Consider the following 16,639-nt stretch of genomic DNA (forward strand, 5'->3'; position numbering starts at 1 on the left):
TTGGCTGTGTTAGAAGTCTTGGTGTCACTGATTTCCTCTGAAAAAGGCCTGAGACTTGCCTTTCTTCCTTCCCACCTGCCACACCAGCTCTGGGTGCCATTGCTTCCTCACAGATGGCACTGCCTTCCGTATCGCAGTGCCCACTCCCAGCCTTCGTGTGCCCCCAGCCCTGCCGTGTGCCCCCACCTCTGCACAGCCAGTGTGGATCTCCCTCTCTCTGAGGCCCACTTCTTAATCCTTTGACTTGGTGGTTGAAAAGACTAGATTCCTGATGAACAAAATGCAGATGCTCTTAATTTGGGTTCTCCATTATCAGCCCTCAGACTCTGTCTTCACTTACTCCACACACACCTCTAGGGACAAGGGAGATATTTCTCCTAGTTCCCCTGTAAACCATGATCTTCTGAGATCTTCTGCCTTTTTTCCTTTGTTCTAACTTTTACCACCATCTCCAGGAAACTTTTTCAACCACTGCAGCCCCCAGTGATTTCTTCCTCTCTGAACTTTGATTGTTCTTAGAATACTCACTTTCTGTATTTTAATGTGCTAACGTCATTTCCTGACCTCAATTATAAGTTTAGTAACAGAAACATGTCTGCAAGAATTTTGTATACCCAAGTTGAGGATTCACCGACTAGGTACTTCATAAGGGCTTTGATGATGCCTAGAAGATTCATTTTTGTATCATTTAGTGGATGCTGCTAATTCATTGCTAATTGAGGACTCTGTATAGTTAATATTGTAACCCTCCTGTCCTATATGTTGAGCATAACTTGAATTGACACTAAATACCAATCTCAATTGAAAACAACAAATCTGGGGGTGCCTGGGTGGCTCCATTGGGTAAGTGTCTGACTTCGGCTCAGATCATGATCTCGTGGTCTGTGGGTGTGGGCCCCTTGTTGGGTTCTGTGCTCACAGCTCAGAGCCTGCAGCCTGCTTCAGATTCAGTGTCTCCCGCTGTCCATGCTCCTCCCCTACTTGCACTCTCTCTCTCAAAAATAAATATTAAAAAATTAAAAAAAAAATGATTTTAATGGGCCCTAATGCACCAGGGTTCTTTTCTGTCTGTCAGGTTCTCACATTTCATAGAGTTAGTCAAGGATTCTTTCTAACGTTACAGCAATTTGTGTAGTTGTTTATAGTTTACAAGTTTTATGTATTTACTTATGAAAAAAAATTTTTTTTAATGCTTTTATTTATTTTTGAGAGGGAGAGTGCGTTTTGAGAGGGACAGAACGCTAGTGGAGAAGAGACAGAGAGAGGGAGACAGAATCCAAAGCAGGCTCTAGGCTTTGACCTGTCAGCACAGAGCCCAACATGGGGCTTGAACCCACAAACCGTGAGACCATGACCTGAGCCGAATTTGGACGCTTAACTGACTGAACCACCTAGGTGCCCCTATAATTTACAAGTTTTACTTAAATAGACCCTCTCATTCAATCCTCATTATAACTCTTTGAGGTAAATGCTAATCTCCTTATTTTACAGAAGAAGAAGTTGAGGGTATAAAAAACTTGAATGAGTATGAGTCCCCCATCTAATTTGTGGTGGAGCCTCGACCAGAATCTAGGTCTCTAACGGAGAGTTCTTTTTTTCCCAGCTTTACTGAGATAGAATTGACACATAACACTGTGTAAGTTTAAAGTATACAATGTGACGATTTCATGTATGTTTCTATTGTGCAGATTACCACAGTAAGGTTTGTTAGCACACCCGTCACCTCACATGGTTAACCGTTGTTCTTTATGTTGAGAACATTTAAAAAAAATTTTTTTTAACGTTTATTTATTTTTGAGACAGAGAGAGACAGAGCATGAATGGGGGAGGGGCAGAGAGAGAGGGAAACAGAATCGGAAGCAGGCTCCAGGCTCTGAGCCATCGGCCCAGAGCCCAACGCGGGGCTCGAACTCACGGAGTGTGAGATCGTGACCTAAGCTGAAGTCGGAGGCTTAACCGACTGAGCCACCCAGGCGCCCCTATGTTGAGAACATTTAAGATCTTCTTGCTTAGAGTTCCAGTGTACAATGCCGTATTGTTAACTGTAGTCCTCCTGGTGTACTTGAGGTTCTTTGAACTTAGTCATCCTGTAGCTGAAATTTGTACCCTTTGACTAACATCTCTCCATTACCCCAGCCCCTGGGAACCACCATTATACTGTTTCTATGAGTTCGATTTTTTTAAGATTCTACATATAAGTGAGATCATACACTATTTGTCTTTCTCTATCAAGCATACTTCATTTAGTATGATGCCCTCAAGATTAATCCATGTTGTCACAAATAACAGGGTTTTCCTTCTTTTTTTATACGTGTGTGTTACATACAAACCACGTTTCATCCATTGACGAACATTTAGATTGTTTCCATGTCTTAGAGGTTATGAAGAATGCTGCAGTGATCATGGGAGTTGCAGGTATCTCTTCCAAAGAGTGACTTCACTTCCTTCAGGAACATACCCAAAAGTGGGATTGCTGGATCATATTGTGATTGTTTTTTTAGGTTTTTAAGGAACCTCCTTACTGTTTTCCGTAATGGCTGTACCAATTTACATTCCCACCAACAGTACCCAAGAGTTCTTTTTTCTCCACATCCTGGTCACTAGTTTTTATCTCTTATCATTTTGATAATAGCCATTCTAATAGATGTGAGGTGAGGTGGTATCTCATCATGGTTATAATTTGCATTTTCCTAATGATTGGCAACATTGAGCACCTTTTCATATACCTGTTGGACATTGATACATCTTCTTTGGAAAAGTGTCCATTCAGGTCTTTTGCTAATTTAAAAATCAAATTATTTGTTATTTTGCTGTTGTAGGAGTTTTTACATGTTTTGGGTGTTAATTCCTTATCAGATACATGCTTTGCAAATATTTTTTTTCCATTCCATCAGTTACCTTTTTATTTTGTTGATTGTTAGGGTTCCTTTTTCTTTCTTTCTTTCTTTCTTCCTTATTAATTAATAAATTTTTATTTTTACTTATTTTTTAAACTTATATCCAAGTTAGTTAGCATACAGTGCAACAATGATTTCAGGAGTAGATTCCTTAATACCCCTTACCCGCTTAGCCCATCCCCCATCTCACAACCCCTCCAGTAACCCTGTGTTTGTTCTCCATAGTTAAGAGTCTCTTAGGTTTTGTCCCCCTCTCTGTTTTCTTATTATATTTGCTTCCCTTCTCTTATATTCATCTGTTTTGTCTCTTAAAGTCCTCATATGAGTGAAGTCATATGATATTTATCTTTCTCTGACTAATTTCGCTTAGCATAATACCCTCTAGTTCCATCCACGTAGTTGCAAATGGCAAGATTTCATTGTTTTTGATTGCCAAGTAATACTCCATTGTGTATATATATATATATATATGTATATATATATATACCACATCTTCTTTATCCGTTCATCCCCCGATGGACATTGGGTTCTTTCCATACTTTGGCTATTGTCGATAGTGCTGCTGTAAACATTGGGGCGCATGTGCCCCTTCGAAACCACATACCTGTATCCCTTGGATAAATACCTAGTAGTGCAATTGCTGGGTCATAGGGTAGTTGTATTTTTAGTTTTTTGAGGAACCTCCATACTGTTTTCCAGAGTGGCTGCACCAGTTTGCATTCCCACCAGCAGTGCAAAAGAGATCCTCTTTCTCCACATCCTCACCAACATCTGTTGTTGCCTGAATTGTTAATGTTAGCCATTCTGACAGGTGTGAGGTGGTATCTCATTGTGGTTTTGATTTGTATTACTCTGATGATGAGTGATGTGGAGCATTTTTTCATGTGTAGGCCATCTAGATATCTTCTTTGGAGAAGTGTCTGTTCATGTCTTTTGCCCATTTCTTCACTGGGTTATTATTATTTTTTGTCTTTTGGGTGTTGAATTTGATAAGTTCTTTATAGATTTTGGATACCAACCCTTTATCTGATATGTCATTGGTAAATATCTTCTCCCATTCAGTCGGTTGCCTTTTAGTTTTGCTGATCGTTTCCTTTGCTGTGCAGAAGCTTTTAATTTTGATGAGATCCCAATAGTTCATTTTTGCTTTAGTTTCTTTCCCTTGCCCCTGGAGACATGTTGAGTAAGAAGTTGCTGTGGCCCAGGTCAAAGAGGTGTTTGCCTGCTTTCTTCTCTAGAATTTTGATGGCTTCCTGTCTTACCTTTAGGTCTTTCATCCTTTGTGAGTTTATTTTTGTGTATGGGGTAAGAAAGTGGTCCAGGTTCATTTTTCTACATGTTGCTGTCCATTTTTCCCAGCACCATTTAGTGAAGAGAGTGTCTTTATTCCATTGGATATTCTTTCCAGCTTTTGTCAAAGATTAGTTGGCCATATGTTTGTGGGTCCATTATTGGATTCTGTATTCTGTTCCGTTGATCTGAGTGTCGGTTTTGGTGCCACTACCATACTGTCTTGATGATTACAGCTTTGTAATACAGTTTGAAGTCTGTTGGGGCTCCTTTTCTAAATTACTTATTGCTTCTCTAATAACTTGCCCTTGATCATATCTATTTTCTGCTGGGAGCCTTTGTCCTTATATGTATTAGTTGTTCATTAACTTCTTCCAAGAAAAAAAAACAACAAAATTCAGCAGCTGCTTCTCATGAAGGATGAAGAGGCTACATATTTTTTAATGGACTGTTACCTCAATTGGTAAAATTTTGCAGTGGTATCTTCCCCAAAACTTTATTTTAGATGTAATTTGCATGTGGGCTGTGTGATGAGTGGAGTGTAAAGCTAACTGGTGTAGTTGGGTGTTAATTACTACCCTGGTGTCTGCGAGACCATGTACCCAGAACCAAATCTAGATAATCAGACCTCTGTAGTATGCCTGGCCAGAAAAGGCTAGGCTGAGGTCAAGTATTGAAATGTCCTGCTGAGAACCCCCTAACGAAAAGAGGTCTTGGCATGAGACCCTAGGAGCTCTGCCCCTTGCTGCTCCTATTTGATTACAGAGGCATGGCGCTTGCAAAGCTTTTAAAAACTTGTTTCATGTTTTTAAAATCCTTGGGAGCTACAGAGTGGGTGTTGAGACCAAAAAGTCTGCTTCCTGAAGTGTTTATGCAAAGAATCATTTTTAGAGTTGTGTGGAATGGAATTGGGTCTGACGTCAATTCCCAGTGTGCTTTCTCTCCCCTGGAAGAATAGCGCATATGTAGGGACAGATGTGAGACTCCAGTCTCTTTTACGTATAAATAATGCTAGGAGAGAGGGAACAGTACTGTGAGTGAGAAGTGGGGGAAGGACAGAGTTTACTGCAGACTCTAGAGAAGAACAAGTTGTTCTTATAAGCACTTTTTTAAACCTTCAATTGTGTATGATCCGTGAGCCTAAATGTGCACAAAACACAAGTGTACAGTAATCAGTAATATAATAATAGAGCCAGGTACCCATGTAAGCTCCACCAGAGTCAAATACTAGAACATTGCCCCTACCCACAACTCCCCTCCCCCAGCAATTACTTTGGATCACTACCCACCCCCACCCCCCTTCAGAGAGACTCTCTGACTTTTAAGGTAATAACTTCCTTGTTTTTATCTTTAGATTTACCACTTTTGTATGCGCACTCCTAAATGATTAAGTTTTGACTGTTCAATATCATATACTGGAATCCTACTGCCTTTTTTGTGTGTCTTGATCTTTTCCCTCGATGTTTTGTTTCTAGTAATCACACTTGCTGTTGCATATAGCTGTAGTTCTCTTTTATTACTTTGTAGTACTTCATTGTAGGACTATACTACAGTTTATCACTTTGCTGTTGATGGATGTTTGCCTGTTTGCAGTTTGGGCCAACTGCAAATACAGCCACGTTGAGCATTCTTGAATTGTCTTTTCATGTATGCATTTTTGTTGGAAATGTGTTAGCTTGAACCCTGGTGAAATTACCAATTTTGTGGATTAAATAGTGAAATGTTAATGATTTCATATGGTTCAGTCTACTACTTGGGTGTACAAATGTTGGATCATAGCAAATGTATATGTTCAATTTTTGTAGATTATACCAAACAGTTTCCTAAAAATCTTGTGCCAACTTGATCTCCTGCCAGCAAAGAATGAAGCATTTCTCCATATTCTGGCCAACACTTAGTATTGTAATTGTTCATTGTGGTTTTGGTTTGCATTTCCTTGGTTCCTGGTATGAAGTTGAGCCCTTGTTCATTGGTTTTTGGCCATTTAGATTTCTTCCTGTGAAGTACCTATTAAAGTCATTTGCCCATTTTTCTGTTGGGTGATCTTTGTCTTGTTGATTAGCAGGTCTTCTTTATATGTTCTAGATATGAATCCTTGATGGCTTCTTATGTTGCATATTTCTTCTGCCATTTTCTGGCTCATCTCTTCATTCTCATAAGGGTGTGTTTGAATAGATATTCTAATGTAGTCAAATTTATCCATTTTTTGGGTAATTAATGCTTTTTGGGTTTTGTCTAAAGAGACTTTTACCGTAAGTTCTTGAAGATATTCTGTGATACTGTCTTTCAAGAGCTTTAGAGTTTGGCCTTACTTAGTTCTGTAATCCATCTGAGATTGATTTTTGTGAGTGGAGTGAAGTTACGGTTCATTTGCATTTTTCCCCCCATTGTTTGTCCATTTGTGTCAGCACCAGTCAATGAAAAGTCTGTCCTCTCCCCCACTGGTCTGAGGTGTCATTCTATCATAAATCAGGGTCCATGTTGCCTGTATCCATTTGAGGCTCTATTTTCTGCATCAGTCTGTTGATCTATTCCTGCACTAAACACCTCTTGTCTTAATTACTCTAAATGTATAGCAAGTTAAGCTGCCACCTTGCTTTTCTTTCCTGACTGTGTCTTGGCTGCCTTGTACATTTCCCTATACATTTTGGAATCCACTTGTCAAGTTTCACAAAATAAGTCTGTTGGGATTTTTGAGATTACATTTACTATATCAGTAATTTTAATCAAATTAATAAATTATTTATTTAGACTTTACATCTTTATAGCCGTGAGTGTTTAGGAATAAGGCTTAATGCTGTATTGTCAAAAATTTTTTTGAGATTGAAATGAATCATTTCAACAGATTTCTATTGTGATACAATTTACCACTTTAACCACTTTTAGGATATAATTCAGTGGCATTAAGCACATGCACATTGTTGTATGACCATCTCCACTCTCTCTCTAGACTTTTTCATTCATCTCAGGCTGAAAGCTGGTACTCATTAGACAGTTTTTTAAAATCTTTTTAAAATTTAAAATTTTTTAGTGTTAATTTTTGAGAGAGAGAGAGACAGTGTATGAGCAGGGGAGGGGCTGCGAGAGAGACACACACAGAATCTGAAGCAGGCTCCAGGCTACTAGCTGTCAGCACAGAGCCCAATGTGGGGCTTGAACTCGTGAACCATGAGATCATGACCTGAGTTTCTGAAGTTGGATGCTTAACTGACTGAGCCTCCCAGGTGTTGCCCTTGATATGGTTTTAAATGAAATATATTAATATTCTTTTATGAGCATCCATCCAGTTGTAATCAACTGGATGACTGCAGTTTGGCTAATACTAGTATGTATTTTTCATAATCTTCTCCACTCTTGCAGTTCTGATAATTGTTTTACTGATCTTTTGCTGCCTGGACAGTTCTTATGTCTGTCAGTTGTGTTGAAATGTTGGAGATGATGATATAGGATATTTCTGTACCACTTAAAAGGTGTAGGGTAACTTCACAGGTCTCTGTCAGCAGTGACAGGGTTTCACATATTAGCATATGTGGTTAGGTGGTGGCCTTTCCATCTCTGAGATAAGAGGTGATAGATTGGAAGGGAATGATAGCAGAAGAATAGAGTTTTTTGAGTATGTGGTGGGCTCAAGCTAGCCTTCAGAAGTGTCTATGAGGCCAGAGGAACTTAACACCCAAAGTAGAGTCAGAACTCCCAAAGCTTACGTACATATTTGTCTGGGTGCGTATTTCTCTCCTGCCCCTAGAAGCCTCAGTAACAGCCCAGCACCCAACACTCCTATCTTGAGTGGAGACAGCACAGATAACATTGTCCTAGGACTTGGATGTTTGTGCTTCTAAGACCCTGTGGGAATTTTTAGGATTATAATTGATGTCCATTACCCTGAAAGGACCTTTGCAATTACTGATGAAGACTTGGCCTTTCTTCATTGCAGATTGACATCAGTAAATGCCATTATTTAGTGGATTTGGACACGATGAGAGAAACACCCCGGGAGCCAAAATACTCATCGAATAGAGAAGAATGGATCAGCTTGGCCTACAGACCATTCCTTGATGCTTCTAGGTATGTGGCTTTAATCCTAAGAGATGTACTAGGACTAGTAAGGGTACAAATTAGAATCTTGATTGAATAACTTCCAGTCTTGGGCTGACTGTAATAGGCATCATTTCATTTTATTTTTATTTGGGCCCAAACACATCTATTCTTGTCCAGTTTCCTGAGAAATCTAAAACAGTGCTCTCTTTTTCTAGGCACCACATGCAAAGTTTATTCAGGTGTCATCCAAATAAAAGAATCTAAATAAAACACATCCACTGAAGACCATGCAAATAAGTGTTTGCAATGGATTACTCTTGGCCATCAACCTCAACTGTCTTTGAGTATTATAACACTGCTAGGAAGATTGACTCTGTCCTTTAAGGAGCTAGAAGTTCATATCTGTTGTTTTTGCAATCCAGGCTCAGTCGAGGAAAGGACAGGCCTTACTTGATCTTAAAGAGAGAGACCAAATAGAACAGGGCCTGTCTGGCTCTTCAGAAGGGCCTGAGAATTAATGACAAGAGGGGAGTCAGAATGTTGAGGTGAGGGAGTCATGGCATTGAGCTGGAGGAGTCAGGTTGTTTGTGGGCTGAGGTCCAGGGAGCCCTGGGGTGGGTGGGGGGGGGGGGTGGTGGGCAGAGCCCAGGCAGAAAGTGAAAGGTAGAGAACCAGGTCCTGAGAGGCAGGACTGGGACTCAAACAGAGAAGAAGATGTTTTTAGGAGGACAGAGTGATCAGAACCTGCCGATGAATGAAGATGAATAATAACAACTGTCGGTTGGGTTCGGCAGCTGATGAAAGCAGTTTTGATGGAGTGGTCAGAGCATGGTGACTTGGAAGTTAGGGGTCAAAGCAAAAGCAGCAGGACAAGACCTGGAGGTGGCGAACACAGAGGTTTTCTGGAGAGTTCTGCTCTAACGGGAAGCAGAGAAATAGGGCTATGAATGGTGGTGGGCACTGCAGGGGGAGTGATGATGGATTGTGTCCTTTGGATTTTTTTATATTGTGGCATATGTGTAACATAATTATACACAAAAACCCTACAGTTTGCCATTTTAAGTGTACGATTCAGTGGTATTGATTATATTTGCAAAATTGACCTACACATTTTGTAAATTGAAGGGTGGTTCGATGCATTTCTGTGTTGGCCTGTGATCACAGCAGTAGCATCAACTAACACCGTTATCGTGTCACATGGTCATTATTTCTCTTTTCTGTTGACAATGCCATTATCTATTTTGAAACCTTTGCATCACCCCAAACTGTTCATCTTTTATTTTTTTGAAATGAGGGAAATCACAGTTATGTTTGTATACTGATGGAAATGATCTCTTACCTGGAAACTGGTCATGTAGGAGAAAGGAAGGAATTGGTGGAGCAGGTGCCCTTGATGCGGGTGAGAGAAGATGTTTCAAGCAGACAGGCAGCAGGTAGATTGTCTCTGTCAGTGATGGAGATGTTCTGTATCCACACTGGCCAACATGAGAGCCACGAGCCATATGCAGCTATTAAGCATTTGAAATGGGACTACTGTGGATGAGGAACTGAATTGTTAATTTTGTTTAATCTTAATTTAAATAGCCACACATAGCTGCTAGATAGAGGATAGTAATAGGCAGCAGGTGGGTGTGATAATGGGTATCTGGCAGCTTTCCTCTGATGGCCTCTGGTTTCTCTGTGCAGTAGGAAGTAGGATTATCAGATGAGAAGGGAGTTTGTGGGGATGAGGTGTTCAGGATTTGAGGAGAGGGAAATAATTGAGAGTAGGAAACAAAAGGAGCTTGAGAAATACAGTATGATTGGAAGACGGGGTAAAGAACCCACCTGAGTTTAAACTGAGTTAAGCACTGAGTTAAGCACTGTGGTTGCTTTTTGGTGCTCTGGTGATAATTTACATACCATCAAATCCACCTACTTTAAGTGTACAACTCAATAATTACTAAATTTAGCAAGTTGTGGGTATATGAATGGGATTATATAATATGTGGGGTTCTGTATCTGCCTTCTTTGACTTTGCATGTTTTGGAGATTGATTCATGTTATAGCAAGTATCAGTTGGTGTCCCTTTTTGTGCCTGAATACTACTCCATTTATGGATATAACTATTTTGTTTACCTCTTCCCCAGTTGATGGATATTTGGGTTGCTTCTACTTTTTGGCTATCATGAATAATGCTGTTGTGAATGATTATGCACACATTTTTGTGTGCAGGGTTGGAGTTTAGCCAAGAAAGTTCAGCAAAGCATGAAGGGGCAGGGGAGTTGAGTTTGTGTAGGGGAGTGGTCATGGCCTTAAGTTAGGCAAGGAGGGGTGGGGGGTGCTGAGGGAGTGGAGGGCCATGAGAGGTGGTGGGGTCTTGGGTTGATACTCACATGTGGTCAGAATTGGAGTAGTAATGGGAGAGAGCTGGCAGGAGAAGCAGCAGTGATGGTGTGAACGCTCTGCATCACACGTGTTCTTCGTTATTGTTATTCGATACAGTACTTGGGGTAGGTTGCTGTGGTGCCTTCTATTTTGAGTTGAGAAAACTGTGACAGCCTGAGATCTGGCCCTGGGAAGATCTCCAGCGTGGAGGGGACAGCGCATTCCCAGCAGCCTTCCCATTAGCAGAGGACACTCAGTGGTTCACAAATAGTGACAGCAGTACGCTGACCACAGAATGAACTCTGTTTGTAGCAAATGGGACAAGGGCGTATTTTAAGGTAAGTTTTTTTTCCCTTTTGGTTTTGAGGGTTGACATGAGAAGGTGTGCCCATTTTCCCATTTCCCCTTTCGATAGCACACGCACCCTGCAGCTGGTGCACATAGACTGAGAGCCTTCGGGACAAGGCAAAGAAACCATGCTCATACAGTTCTCACTAGAGACTTTGAAATCTTCTGAGGGAAGAGCAAAAGGTGTTGGTCACTTCCCCACCTGTCTTGTGATGAGCAGTGACTGGAGATACTTGCACGGCCACACAAGTGCTGTGGCTCCTGTCTTCACCACCCTCCTCATCCTTTCCCAGAGACGTTGCTTGCTGTTCCCCGCTGAGCGTTCTGCTTCCCTCACAAGCTCAATGTTAAGGGCAGAAATAAAGCATAATCGGTTCAATTTGATAAACATTTATCACACACCTTGTGCATCCTAGATTTGAGACTGTGTGCAGAGAAGACGGCTGCCTTGGGGACTTTGGTACATCTGGGGAGAAACACTACACCAGAGAAGTGCCATGGAGGCGTAGAAGGGATAGGCAATTCCAAAAAGGCTCGGGTGGGAGAGGCTGAGGAAGATCCCAAGAGGAGGTGACGTGAGGATTGCATTGGTGATAGTGTGGGTGGTGGACTGGAAGGAGGGAAAGTTGGAGGCACAGAAACAGGATAGGAGACTATTCTGGTTGGCTAGATGAGAGGCAGCGAGGGTGTGAACTCGACTGCCGAGGACTGATAGACTCAGGAGATATATAGTGTCTGGAAGATGAGGTCAGAATTTTTCCCAGTATCGCGCAGCTTTCCCCAGTGGCCTCTATCAAGCTTTTAACATTTTCCTTTGCTGTATTAGAAGCGCAGTCCTAGTCATTGTTGGGGATTGCTTGCTCTGGCTGGGCTGGTCCCTGAGCAGAAGGTTTTGCAAGTTTGAGCACAACTTGCTGGAGAGACAGACCTTAAGCTGCTAGGGCATCTCGTTTCTCCTGTTGGTGGGTGGTGGGTGGTGGGTGGGTCCCTGCTGCTGCTTCATTTCCCCTCCGCAAGCCTGCCCAGCTCACCCATCACACCGCTAGTGCAGGGGGAGGGAGGGAGCTGACTGGGGAATGCCTTCTGGGGTTTTTCACTTCCCATAAATTGTACTCATTTCCCATAAATTGGCATTCTCTTCATGATGATATGCTGAAAAAGAAGAAAATCTGTTGGTTTAAGAACTGAAAAGGTACAGTTCACTTGAAGGTGTGCAGAGTGTGGTAAAAAGAGCAAGGGGTCAGAGGACAGGTGCATTTAATCCTGGCTGCCCGCTACTTTATGGGGGTGTAGTAAGGATCAATTGAGAGCGCAGATATGAAAGTATTTGTAAATTCTAAAGCATTATGTAAATGTCAGGCCTTTCCATTAATTAGCAGGCAGTATAGTGTTCCAAAATTATGCTGATTATTCTCTCTTAGACAGCACTTCCCAATATACATTGATCTAACCGCAAAAACAGTGGGATCCCACAGCCTAGTTTTGCCACAGCAATTTATAACTGTCAACACCATGACATCTCATGTTGCTGACTTGGGACAATTAAGTTGGACTGTCAGAGGCTGTGGGCCCCAGAGATAACGCGCTGAGGTGGTGTCTGAAATGCTTGTAGGAGCTTGATCCTGGATGCCTTCCCACCTGTTCACTGGGGATGTTACATTTCCTCTTCTGCTGCTTGAGACCGTGGTTTGTGTATGGGAGCAATTTCTGTAGCAAGGAGAAGTACAGTACCATCTGCACCAAATGGCCACTCGTGTCTTAGACCCTAGACTGGATGGGGCTGTAGGCCTAACTGTTCTCTAGCTCTTTCTGAGGAAGGGAGGTTTTAATAAGTCTGTGACCTACTGCCAGGTGATCTTTTAGAAATGTAAGATTATCTTAGATGTTTAAGTCCCTAAAACTGAAATCTGCTTCCTTTATATTTATAGTTTGAGATCAATTTTTTCTTTCTTCCGTTATCCATCTGTCTGTCTGGTCATCTGACGTGCATCCAATCAGATATTTTTTAAACACTGCCAGACACTGTCATGGATCTTAGGTATATAGTGACCAACAGTACACACACCTTACAATATAACAGGGAGGCTACCATTGAACAAAAAACCATCCAGATCAATATATAATTACAACCTGTGTTAGCTGCTTTAAAGGAGAGTTCAGGGCACTATGGGAGAAGGAGTCAGCAGAAGGAGGCACCTGGAGACTCAGAGCCAGCTGGTTAGGCAGGTTTGGAAATCAGGAGACAGTATGTCTCTGTCACAGAGCTAGATTTTTTAAGGGATGTGAAAGAAGTAACTAGACACAGATTTTGCCCTTTAAATAACTTACAACTTGTGTAGTTATACACGCAAAAACAACTTGAAAATAGTATTAAGACCATAGAAAGGTACCAGGTTGTAACGCTAGACCTTCTAAGAAAGGAGAGGCCTGTCTGTGGAGGTAGGAGTATACTGAGAAGCTTCCCGGAGGACGTGGTTCCTGAGCTGAGGCTTAAAGGAAAAGGAGGATTTGTACCAGTGGTAAAGAGGGCAGCACCACTTCCATAATTCACGGAGAAGAAATCACGAGCGCAAGTGGAAAGATAAAAAAGAAGCCTTTTGGATGAAGCGCCTGAGGGTTTAGTCAAGAAAAATTTAATTGACCTCTTTCACTGGCTTAAATTGGCTTTTAGGTAAAGTGATCTCTAATAGATCATCCAAATCCAAATGCTCTTGAAAATTAAAGGTGTCCTGTCCTGGGCAAATCAAGACATATGATTTAGTGTGACCGGAATACAGGGCTTGCCCCAAAAAGCAGGATGAGGAATGGAGCATGTATGGTTCCTTTGCCCCATATTCATGTTTACTGTGGATTTTCCCGTAGTTAAGTTATTTGACTTAGTCTGCTGACCCTCCTTGGTATTGTAGCCTAGGTTAGGTCTCGGCCATCTGCAAGGGAAACAGCCTGGGTAGTTTGAAGACCGTACAGGCACATCAGAATACCCTCCTGGGTGGAGACTCAGCTCCAGGGGGAGGTAGCTTAAAGATGATTAGAACGATATGGTGACTGGTATACATTTAGACATTCTGAGTATCTGTGACTACATGGGCTTGTTTTCCGTGGAAATTGTTGGAAGATAAGTAAGGCCTTTACTGTTGGGCTAGTGAAGAATGACTCCGTAAAGAGGACTAAATGTGCTTAGCCCGTTTGGGCGAATGCCAGTCCAGATGTCCATTCTTTACCAACAGGCTGCTTCTCTGCTTTATGAGAGGCCTAGAGATCCCAGAACCTGTTAGTCTGAGATGGGACCCAGGCCTAAGATCTTAACCATTTCTATTGTCCCCCCACCTTGCTTACAGCTGGTACCAAGCTGTGCCTTCCTCTCCTCTCCCTGAGTTGGCCATGTCTGCGTCTGGCTAGTTTTATAAGGCTTCTCTGACTCCTAGGATATGGAATCTAAACTAGTCAACCAGATCACTTTTTAAACCAGACACATTTGTTACTCTATGGCCATCTCATATTACATACTTGCTAAAATAAGAGAGGATTTTTTTTCCTTCTTTGAAGCATGATATAATTGCTGCTTGTATAAAATAGCTCGACAAGTGGGTGGATGTAATGCCTACTCTGAGATTCCCCAGAGAGGAGTGAAGGGAGAGTGTTGTAAACTACCGGCTCAATGGTGGGTTCCTCCTAAGCGTGGTGTAGGAGTCTGGTGGGAAGTGCCTCTCCAGGATGTTGGAGCTGGCCTCCTGCACACCAGGGCCTGCCTGTGTGTGGCTTTAGAAACAAGCTGGGAGGCCCTGTCACTGCTTCACGCGGCTGCTTTCCACCCACACTTTCCTCCTTTGTTATAGGTCCCTTTTGTCTGGCTGCTTTGCTTGAAACCTTTGGTTTTTGGATTATGAGATTTCCTTCTTCCTTGTTTTGGATGTGTTAGCCTCATCTAACTGAATTTTAGGTTTGCCTGATGAGGGGCTGGGGATAATTTGGGGAGACTTAAAAAGGGCAGGATTTCAAAGCCCTGCGAATGTATAGTTCTAGAAGAAGAGATGCAAGTCGGGAGTTGAAAGTTAACCCCCTCGGGCCCGGTAGGAGAGGGGCCTTCCCTAGTCCTGATAGCCTCTGCTGTGTGTGTTCTTTCAATGCCCAGCACAGGATTCTCAGTGGCCACTGAGCTTTACCTGTTGTGGAGATTGTTTACTGAGACTATGAGTCTTCTTTTAGCCTCCAAGTAGAAGTGAATACAGCAGCCCTGAGGCCTGAAGAGGCCATGACACCTGTATCCATTTTGGTCCTGTGTGGTAGTCTGGTTGATGGCAGCCATGGTGTCCTCTGTCCCTAACCCCAGCATAAGCAGAACTGTTTATTTCTGGGAGATCATAGAGAATCACTGCAAAGGGCAAATTAGTTGGAAGCCCTTGTTCTAGTTGTGGTGGTGTAACAAATCATCCTAAGCTTAGCAGTATGAAAGAATAGCACTTACTGATTATTGTTTTCTCTCATGTTCTGGAGTTGACTGGGCTCAGCCAGACAGTTCTTCAGCTGCTCAGAGTTCTTTATGCATTGGCCATCAGACGGTGGTTCGGGCTGGATGGAGGCGTTGGGAAGGCCTTCTCACATGTCTAGCAGTTGATGCTGGCTAGATCTCAGCTTGGGCTGTTGGCCAGGACATCTACATGTGGCTTCACCATGTGGCCCACGCTTCTTCACAGCATGGTGGCTGGCTTCCAAAAGCTAGTATCTCAAGAGATATAACGTTTTTGATGACCTAGTCTTGGAATTCATACAGTGTATCACTCTTGTCTCATTCTGTTCATAGACAGCAAGCCATTCCAATAACCCAAGTTTGAGGGGAGAGGAATTAGACTTTCCCTATTGATGGGAGAAATATCAAAGGATTTATGGACGTGTTTTAAAACCATCACAGCTCTTTTGATGCCATTCTTCATCCAAATTGAATAGTTTTTGAAATTTTGCTTTTTAAAGGAGATGTCTTGTAGAAGAGACCTGTGGTGCACAAAATAGCCCAGCAGGCTGTTCATCTGCAGCTTTGTGTTACCCAGATGGAAAGGGAGACTACACCCTATGGCAGAATTTGGTTTCAGGCCAACACTTTGACATGCTTCAGATGATGTTCAAGTCCTTGGGGTAGAATTAGTTCTTCCTCCCAGGCAGTAACTGAAGTGCTCTGGTCTTTTCCCCACCCATCAATCATGGTCGTACCTCCAGCTCCTTCATCTATGTCAAGAATACTGAGAAATCGTAAGGAAGAAGAGATCAGAGTTTCTGAACTTGTGTGATTCTTGGTAGTTCATTGTTCTCAATACTTTTTGTTTCTTTATCAGTTCTTGGCCTTTCCTTTTTGTTTGGTTTTGTGTTATCTTCTCCCAGATACTTAGCTGAGACTTTGATCTGGCAGAGCTACTCCAGGCTAGCTTTGGTTTCAGAACACAGCAGCATTTTCCTCATTGTAGTCTTGAGCTGTTTATCATTGAGATCTGCTGACATTTTAAGAAGGACAAACCTGTGTGTGTGTGTGTGTGTGTGTGTGTGTGTGTGTGTGTGTGTGTGTGTGTATTTCTGAAGGTCGGAGAGTGTGCTTCCCGTTGTTGTGAAATTCGTTCTCTAGAAAGAGACTGTGTACAGACCATCGGTGCTCCAAGTCCATACTATAGAGACTCTCAGATTTGAAAAGTATATACAGTCTTTCAGGACTG

General features: G+C 42.2%; 1 protein-coding gene across 4 annotated transcripts in view; it reads left to right on the top strand.

Moving 5' to 3' along the window:
* Positions 1–16,639, top strand: part of ALG9 (ALG9 alpha-1,2-mannosyltransferase) — a 98,061-nt gene that overhangs the window by 58,292 nt on the left and 23,130 nt on the right. For all 4 annotated transcript variants that reach the window (XM_060604672.3, XM_060604671.3, XM_078432729.2 and 1 more), the window contains exon 14: positions 8,122–8,252. In XM_060604672.3, the coding sequence (XP_060460655.1) occupies positions 8,122–8,252 (131 nt within the window). The remainder of the gene's footprint in view (positions 1–8,121; positions 8,253–16,639) is intronic.

The sequence above is a fragment of the Panthera onca genome, chromosome D1, assembly GCF_046562875.1.
Source record: "Panthera onca isolate mPanOnc1 chromosome D1, mPanOnc1 haplotype 2, whole genome shotgun sequence".
NCBI classification, from domain to species: domain Eukaryota; kingdom Metazoa; phylum Chordata; class Mammalia; order Carnivora; family Felidae; genus Panthera; species Panthera onca.